At 40.1% G+C, this 9496-nt stretch overlaps 1 protein-coding gene across 9 annotated transcripts in view; it reads right to left on the bottom strand.

Moving 5' to 3' along the window:
• Positions 1–9496, bottom strand: part of COX16 (cytochrome c oxidase assembly factor COX16) — a 93886-nt gene that overhangs the window by 70323 nt on the left and 14067 nt on the right. For 7 of the 9 annotated variants that reach the window (XR_014148391.1, XR_014148392.1, XR_014148393.1 and 4 more), the window contains exon 3: positions 1509–2027. The exons of 1 other annotated variant lie outside the window; for it this stretch is intronic. Coding sequence is in view for 5 of the 8 variants with exons in the window: in XM_081830338.1 (XP_081686464.1) it covers positions 1509–2027 (519 nt within the window). In the remaining 3 variants the exon portion in view is untranslated. Of the gene's footprint in view, positions 1–205; positions 2028–9496 lie in introns of those variants that run through there. One more of the 9 variants, XM_081830341.1, reaches the window with a different exon arrangement.

Here is a 9496-nt window from a genome sequence, read left to right as displayed (position 1 = left end):
TGGCTCAGTTGGTTAAGCGACTGCCTTCGGCTCAGGTCATGATCCTGGAGTCCCTGGATCGAGTCCCACATCGGGCTCCCTGCTCAGCGGAGAGCCTGCTTCTCCCTCTGACCCTCCCCCCTCTCATGTGCTCTCTGTCTCTCTCATTCTCTCTGTCTCAAATAAATAAATAAAATCTTTAAAAAAAAAAAAAAAAAAAGAAAATATTCTTTGATTACAATGCATCTAAGTTAAAAATCAATAAAAAATAACTAGGACAAGTAGCAAGATGGCGGCGGAGGAGGAGACCTAAAGTTCGTCTGGTCCCAGGAATTCAGCTAGTTATCAAACCATTCAGAACACCTACAAACTCAACAGGAGATCGAAGAAAAGAACAGCAGCAATTCTATGAACAAAAAAGTGACCACTTTCTGGAAGGTAGGACATGCAGAGAAGTGAATCCAAGGCGATATTTGAGAAGATAGACCGTGGGGGAGGGAGCCTCCGTCAGCAGCTACCTGCATGTGATAGAGCAGTGGAGCACAAAATCGGAACTTTTAGAAGTCTACTCCGCTGAGGGATGTCGCTCCAGTGGCTAAGCAGGGGGTGGAACCCTCGCTGGGACAGTGTGGTCTCAGGAACCCCAGGGTCACACAAAGACCGGGGGTGCCTGAATGCGGCAGAGCTCCCAGGTACTGGAATGGGGAAGCCAGCTGCAGAGACCCAACAAGCGGCAGATCTGGGGAGACTCCCCTTCCTCCCCCAGGAGGAGCAGCATGGCAGTGCACCACAGCAATCTGCTCGGTTTGGAGACTCCAAACGGGGTCGTGTGCTAGAGATAGAAACGCTCGGTCACAGGCCGGGTGAGCTCAGAGTGCAGCCGGAGACCAGGGAGACAGGGGTGATTGACTGCTTTTCTCTGGGGGCTCACTAAGGAGTGGGGCCCCGAGCTCTCGGCTCCTCTGGGACCAGAGACTGGCAGGCCACCATTTTCACTCTCGTCCTCCAAGGCTGTACAGAAAGCTTTCAGGGAACAAAAGCTACTGAGGGCAAACCCGAGCACATTATTTAGCCTGGCCGCTGGCAAGGGCAATGTAATTCCGCCTCCAGCAAAGACATTTGGGAACCACGGCAACAGGCCCCTTCCCCAGAAGATCAGCAAGAATATCCAGCCAAGACCAAATTTACCGATCAATGAGAACTGCAAAACTCCAGCGCTAGGGGAGTACAGCACATAGAATTCATGGCTTTTCTCCCATGATTCATTAGTCCTTAAAAGTTAATTTTTAAAATTTTCTTTAGTTTTTTCCTTTTCTATTTTTTTTGTAAAAAAAACCCAATGTATTTATTTAATATATTCATCACAAGGGCTCAACCAGAGACTTAATTTAAAAAACAGAAAACAAAAATGACACCACAGCTTAAGATACAGAGTCCTAGATAGAAATGAAGAGAAAGACTATCTAAGGAGAAAATAAAAAGACAACACAAAGAGAGAGGCTGGACAGTCAGGGATCTTGGCTGGAGACCTGCTTTGAGTAGGTTTCTTGCAGATACTTCTTAAAGGCTGTGGGGTTTTTCCAGAGCTCGGCAGCATGCGTGTTCAAAGGACTATCAATGTTTGGTTCTCCTAGCAGGCTCTGGATGGACAGCAGGATGGTCCTGACATCATACAGGGCAGACCACTTGTCCTTCAGGATGTCCAGGCAGATGTTCCCCTGGGTGTCCACGTTCGGGTGGCAGCAGGGTGTGAGGAACTTCACCGTGGGCGCGTTGTAAGGGTAGCCACTGGGGAACTCCAGGGAGAGCTTATACCTCAGGTCTTCATACACTGTGCCTGCTGCCCCATGGATGGTCCCCACCCATTTGAAAAGGTTGTCGGATTCAGGGAAGGCAGAGATGCCTTTGTCACCAGACATCATGAGGGTCATCAGCTCCTGCTGTAGCCTCTTGCCCACGGGGCCCCGGGCAGCGCCCCTGCTGGGCTTGGCTCCTTTGCGGGTGGCGGCGACGCTGGTGGCAGCTGGGTCGCGGTTCTGGGAGGGATCCTGGGCGGCGCGGGGAGGGAGACAGGAACTCGGAGAGCACTACTGCAACTGCCTCCTTTTCTATTTTTTTAGTTGAATTTTTCTTCTTTCCTTTTTCAACCAACATCTTATCAATTCCTTTTTTAAAATCTTTTTTAATTTTCATTTTTACAGTCATATTCTATCCCTTCATTGTATTTAACCTTATTTTTTGTATATATATATGTTTTTCTTTCTTTAAGATTTTGGGATACAGTTTCTTCTAACAGACCAAAATATAACCTAAAATCTAGTATATGACTTTGTCCTAGTCTCCCACCTGATCACATTCTTTGTTTTTTTTTATTTTTTTGTTCTTTTTTCAACCAACTTCTTATCAATTCCTTTTTTAAAATCTTTTTAAATTTTCATCTTTACAGTCATATTCCATCTCTTCATCAGATTTACCCTTATTTTTGTACATATATAAGTTTTTCTTTCTTTAAAATTTTGGGAGGCAGTTTCTTCTAACAAGACCAAAATACACCCAAAATCTAGTGTGTGGCTCTGTTCTATTCACCAGCCTGATCATATTCTTTTTTTTTTTTTTCTTTCTTTTCCCCACGATTTCGGGTCTCTTCTGTTTTGTTTAGTGTATATTTTTCTGGGGTCATTGTTACCCTTTTAGCATTTTGTTCTCTCATTCATCTATTCTTCTCTGGACAAAATGACAGGACGGAAAAACACCTCAAAAAAAAGAACTAGAGGCAGTACCGACTGCCAGGGACCTATCAAATCAGACATTAGCAAGATGTCGGAACTAGAGTTCAGAATGACGCTTATAAAGATACTAGCTGGGCTTGAAAAAAGCATAGAAGATACTAGAGAATCTCCTTCTGGAGAAATAAAAGAACTAAAATCTTACCAAGTCGAAATCAAAAAGGCTATTAACGACGTGCAATCTAAAATGAAGACTCTAACTGCTAGGGTAAATGAGGCAGAAGAGAGAATTAGATATCTTAGAAGACCAAATGATGGAAAATAAAGAAGCTGAGAAAAAGAGAGAGAAATAACTACTGGATCACGAGGGGAGAATTCGGGAGATAAGTGATACCATAAAGCAAAACAACATTAGAATAACTGGGATCCCAGAAGAAGAAAGAGAGAGGGAAGCAGAAGGTATACTGGAGTGAATTAAAGCAGAGAACTGCCCTAATTTGGGGAAGGAAACAGGCATCAAAATCCAGGAGGCACAGAGAACCCCCCTCAAAATCAATAAAAATATGTCAACACCCTGACATCTAATAGTAAAACTCACAAGTCTCAGAGACAAAGAGAAAATCCTGAAAGCAGCTCAGGACAAGAGGTCTGTAACCTATATTGGTAGAAACATTAGATTGGCAGCAGACCTATTCACAGAGACCTGTCAGGCCAGAAAGGACTGGCATGATATATTCAGGGCACTGAATGAGAAAAATATGAAGCCAAGAATACTATATCCAGCTAGGCTGTCATTGAAAACAGAAGGAGAGATAAAAAGCTTCCAGGAAAAACAAAAAATAAAAAAATTTACTATCACCAAACCAGCCCTACAAGAAATATTGAAAGGGGTCCTCTAAGCAAAGAAAGAGCCTAAAAGTAACATAGACCAGAAAGGAACAGAGACAATATACAGTAAGAGTCACCTTACAGGCAATACAATGGTACTAAATTCGTATCTTTCAATAGTTACCCTGAATGTAAATGGGCTAAATTCCCCAATCAAAAGACAAAGAGTATCAGATTGGATAAAAAAACAAGACCCCTGGATATGCTGTCTGCAAGAGACTCATTTTAGACCCAAAGACACCTCCAGATTTAAAGTGAGGGAGTGGAAAAACATTTACTATGCTAATGGACATCAAAAGAAAGCTAGGGTAGCACTCCTTATATCAGACAAATTAGATTTTAAACCAAAGACTATAATAAGAGATGAGGAAGGACACTACATCATACTTAAAAGGTCTATCCAACAAGAAGATGTAACAATTTCAAATATCTATGCCCCTAACATGGAAGCAACCAATTATATAAACCAATTAATAATAAAATCAAAGAAACACATCGACAATAATACAATAATAGTAGGGGACTTTAACACCGCCCTCACTGAAATAGACAGATCATCTAAGCAAAAGATCAACAAGAAAATAAAGGCTTTAAATGACACACTGGACCAGATGTACTTCACAGATATATTCAGAACATTCCATCCCAAAGCAACAGAATACACATTCTTCTCTAGTGCCCATGGAACATTCTCCAGAATAGATCACATCCTGGATCACAAATCAGGTCTCAACCAGTACCAAAAGATTGGGATCATTCCCTGCATATTTTCGTACCACAATGCTTTGAAACTAGAACTCAATCACAAGAAGAAAGTCGGAAAGAACTCAAATACATGGAGGCTAAAGAGCATCCTACTAAAGAATGAATGGGTCAACCATGAAATTAAAGAAGAATTTAAAAAATTCAGGGAAGCAAGTGAAAATGAAAGCATAACTGTTCAAAGCCTTTGGGATGTGGCAAAGGTGGTCCTAAGAGGAAAGTATATAGCAATACAAGCCTTTCTCAAGAAACAAGGTCTCAAATACACAACCTATCCCTACACCTAGAGGAGCTGGAGAAAGAACAGCAAATAAAGCCTAAGCCCATCAGAAGAAGAGAAATAATAAAGATCAGTGCAGAAATGAATGAAATAGAAACCAAAAGAACAGTAGAACAGATCAACAAAACTAGGAGCTGGTTTTTTGAAAGAATTAATAAGACTGATAAACCCCGAGACATAAGCCTCTTATCAAAAAAGAAAAGAGAAAGGACCCAAATAAATAAAATCATGAATGAAAGAGGAGAGATCACAACCAACACCAAAGAAATACAATTATAAGAACATATTATAATGGATGCATTCCTAGAGATGTATAAACTACCAAAACTGAACCAGGAAGAAACAGAAAACCTGAACAGACCCATAACCACTAAGGAAATTGAGGCAGTGATCAAAAATCTCCCAGCAAACAAGAGTGCAGGGCCGATGGCTTCCCAGGGGGAATTCTACCAAACATTTAAAGAAGAATTAATACCTATTTTTCTGAAACTCTTCCAAAAAATAGAAATGGAAGGAAAATTTCCAAACTCAATTTTATGAGGCCAGCTTTACCTTGATCCCAAAACCAGACAAAGACCCCATCAAAAAGGAGAACTACAGACCAATATCCCTGATGAACATGGATGCAAAAATTCTCACCAAAATACTACCCAATAGGATCCAACAGTATATTAAAAGGATTATTCACCACGAACAAGTGGGATTTATTCCTGGGCTGCAAGGTTGGTTCAACATCCACAAATCAATCCATGTGATATAATACATCAATAAAAGAAAGAACAAGAATCATATGATCCTCTCTATAGATTCAGAAAAAGCACTTGACAAACTACAGCATCCTTTCTTGATTAAAACTCTTCCCAGTGTACGGACAGAGGGTACATACCTCAATATCATAAAAGCCATCTATGAAAAACCTACAGCGAATATCATCTTCCATGGGGAAAAACTAAGAGCTTTTCCCCTAAGGTCAGGAACACGGCAGGGATGTCCGCTATCACCACTGCTATTCAACATAGTACTAGAAGTCCTGCCCTCAGCAATCAGACAACAAAAAGAAATAAAAGGCATCTGAATCAGCAAAGAAGTCAAACTCTCACTCTTTGCAGATGATATGATACTTTATGTGGAAAACCCAAAAGACTCCCAAAAACCCAAAACTGCTAGAACTCATACAGGAATTCAGTAAAGTGACAGGATATAAATTCAATGCACAGAAATCAGTGGCATTTCTATATACCAACAACAAGAGAGAAGAAAGAGAAATTAAGGAGTCGATCCCATTTTTATTGCACCCAAAACCATAAGATACCTAGAAATAAATCAAACCAAAGAGGCAAAGGATCTGTACTCAGAATACTATAGAATACTCGTGAAAGAAATTGAGGAAGACACAAAGAAATGGAAAAACATTCCATGCTCATGGATTGGAAGAACAAATATTGTGAAAATGTCTATGCTACCTAGAGCAATCTACACATTCAATGCAATCCCTATCAAAATACCATCCACTTTTTTCAAAGAAATGGAACAAATAATCCTAAAATTTGTATGGAACCAGAAAAGATCCCAAATGGCTAGAGGAATGTTGAAAAAGAAAAGCAAATCTGGCAGCATCACAATTCCGGACTTCAAGCTCTATTACAAAGCTGTAATTGTCAAGACAGTATGGTACTGGCACAAAAACAGACACATAGATCAATGGAACAGAATAGAGAGCCCAGAAATGGACCCTCAACTCTATGGTCAACTAATATTCGACAAAGCAGGAAAGAATGTCCAGTGGAAAAAAGACAGTCTCTTCAGCAAATGGTGTTGGGAAAATTGGACAGCCACATGCACAAGAATGAATCTGGATCATTTCCTCACACCACACACAAAAATAGACCAAAAATGGATGAAAGGCCTAAATGTGAGAGAGGAATCCACCAAAATCATTGAGGAGAACACAGGCAGCAACCTCTTCGACCTCAGCCGCAGCAACTTCTTCCTAGACACATCGCCAAAGGCAAGGAAGCAAGGGTAAAATGAACTGTTGGGACTTTATCAAGATAAAAAGCTTTTGCACAGCAAAAGAAACAGTCAACAAAACCAAAAGACAACCGACAGAATGGGAGAAGATATTTGCAAATGACATATCAGATAAAGGCCTAGTATCCAAAATCTATAAAGAACTTCTTAAACTCAACACCCAAAGAACAAATGATCCAACCAAGAAATGGGCAGAAGACATGAACAGACATTTCTGCAAAGAAGACATTCAAATGGCCAACAGACACATGAAAAAGTGCTCAACATCACTCGGCATCAGGGAAATACAAATCAAAACCTCAATGAGATACCACCTTACACCAGTGAGAATGGTTAAAATTAAGAAGTCAGGAAATGACAGATGTTGGCGAGGATGCGGAGAAAGGGGAACTCTCCTACACAGTTGGTGGGAATGTAAGCTGGTGTAGCCACTCTGGAAAACAGGATGGAGTCTCCTCAAAAAGTTGAAAATAGAGCTACCCTATGACCCAGCAACTGCACTACTAGGTAGTAGTAAATACTGGGTATTTACTCCAAAGATACAAACATAGTGATCCGAAGGGGCATGTGCACCCCGATGTTTCCACAATAGCCAAACTATGGAAAGAGCCTAGATGCCCATCAACAGATGAATGGATAAAAAAGATGTGGTTTAAAAAAAAGATGTGGTATATATATACAAATATTATGCAGCCATCAAAAAAAAAAAAGAAATCTTGCCATTTGCAACAATGTGGATGCAACTAGAGGGTATTATGCTAAGGGAAATAAATCAGTCAGAGAAAGACAAGTATCATATGATCTCACTGATGTGAGGAATTTGAGAAACAAGACAGAGGATCATATGGGAAGGGAGGGAAGAATGAAACAAGATGAAACCAGAGAGGGAGACAAACCATAAGAGACTCTTAATCTCAGGAAACAAAGTGAGGGTTGCTAGAGTGGAGGGGGTGGGTGGGATGGGATGTCTGGGTGATTAACACTGGGGAGGGTAGGGACTATGGTAAGCGCTGTGAATTGTGTAAGACTGATGAATCACAGACCTGTACCCCTGAAACAAATAATAAACTGTATGTTAATAAAAAATTATTAAAAAAATAATAATTTAATAAGAAAATCTCCTATACTTATAAATTAAGGAATAACACTTCTAAATAGCTTCTGAATAACTGAAAAATTTTTAATTAAAGGACTGTGAACATATTATATATTAAACCTGCATGACATAGCTAGGCCCATCTTTAAAAGGAAATTCATCAGCTTATAAGCCTATATTCCCAAAAAAAGATGGAAATAGAATGAGCTAAGAATCTACCTCATAAAGTTAGAAAAAAAGAAACTCAAAGGAAAAAGTAAATAGAGAACAGAACTGATTAAAGATCAAAAAATGAATGACAAGAGAATCAACTAAACCAAAAGCTATTGATAAATCTCAAGTAAAATTGACTTAGAAGAAAGAGAAATCACAAATAAGTATTTAGAATGAAAAGGAGGTCAACAACATAAATTTTATGGGCAACTGATACTCAGATAATATGAATACTTTTAGGCCAACAAAACTGAAAATTTAGACAAAATGGACAAATTTATAGAAAACTACAACTTTCTAACATGTAACTTTCTAACATGTAGAAAAAAATAAACTATTTGAACAGTGTTATAATGTATAAAGAGCTGAATCTGTACTTTAAAATCTCACATAAAGAAAACCCCAGGTTCAGATGGCTTTACCAATGGATTTTACTAAAGAAGAAATAATGCCAGTATAACAAAAAACCTTCTAGTTATGTGGTGAGCATAAGCTTGATGTCAAAATTTGAAAAAGACAGTAAGAGAACAGGCCAACTTCACTAATGCAGAATTCCTGAAGAACACACTACAAAAAGACAGTATACCAAGATCAAGGTGAGTTCATTTCTCAGGAATGCACAATTAATTTGAAAACCACAATGTAATTTGTAAATAAACTAATGCAACAGAACAGACAACAAAACAGGACAGAAGAGCAGGAAAGAAAAAAATGTTAAGTCAGGGCGCCTGGGTGGCTCAGTCGTTAAGCGTCTGCCTTCGGCTCAGGTCATGGTCCCAGGGTCCTGGGATCGAGCCCCGCATCGGGCTCCCTGCTCAGCAGAAGCCTGCTTCTTCCTCTCCCACTCCCCCTGCTTGTGTTCCCCCTCTCGCTGTGTCTCTGTCAAATAAATAAATAAAATCTTAAAAAAAAAAAAAGAAAGAAAAGAAAAAATGTTAAGTCAGTAAATGGCGCTTGTACAACTTGTTGTCTATATTAGGGAAAACATTCTATAAGCAGAGTTAGGGGTCCCCAGAAAAAGAAAGACCCAGACATTTCAGGTCCCCAGCTATCCCCTCCCACCAGTCCCCCACCCCCTGGATCTATCGTGCCTTACCAACTCTACCTGCCCAAGCACACTTCTTGCAGGACTGCCTAGGGGGTGTTCGAATTACAAAGAAATTAAAAAAAAAAAAAACCACAGTAGTTAAGAATTTTAAGGGAACAAAGAGAATGCAAAAACTAAGTCTCTAATAGGCCAGTAGGTAGCCTAACCATATCAGAGACAAAAAAATCAATGGTAAAACTCCCAGTGCTGTTTCAAAAGTAAAGACTGACTTAGCACATTTTTTTTTTTAAAGATTTTATTTATTTATTTGAGAGAGAGAGAATGAGAGACAGAGAGCATGAGAGGGAGGAGGGTCAGAGGGAGAAGCAGACTCCCTGCCGAGCAGGGAGCCCGATGCGGGACTCGATCCCGGGACTCCAGGATCATGACCTGAGCCGAAGGCAGTCGCTTAACCAACTGAGCCACCCAGGCGC

This window comes from Leptonychotes weddellii, chromosome 9, assembly GCF_054177405.1.
Source record: "Leptonychotes weddellii isolate Sample4059 chromosome 9, ASM5417740v2, whole genome shotgun sequence".
NCBI lineage: Eukaryota > Metazoa > Chordata > Mammalia > Carnivora > Phocidae > Leptonychotes > Leptonychotes weddellii.
This window is presented reverse-complemented; position numbering and strand designations above follow the sequence as displayed.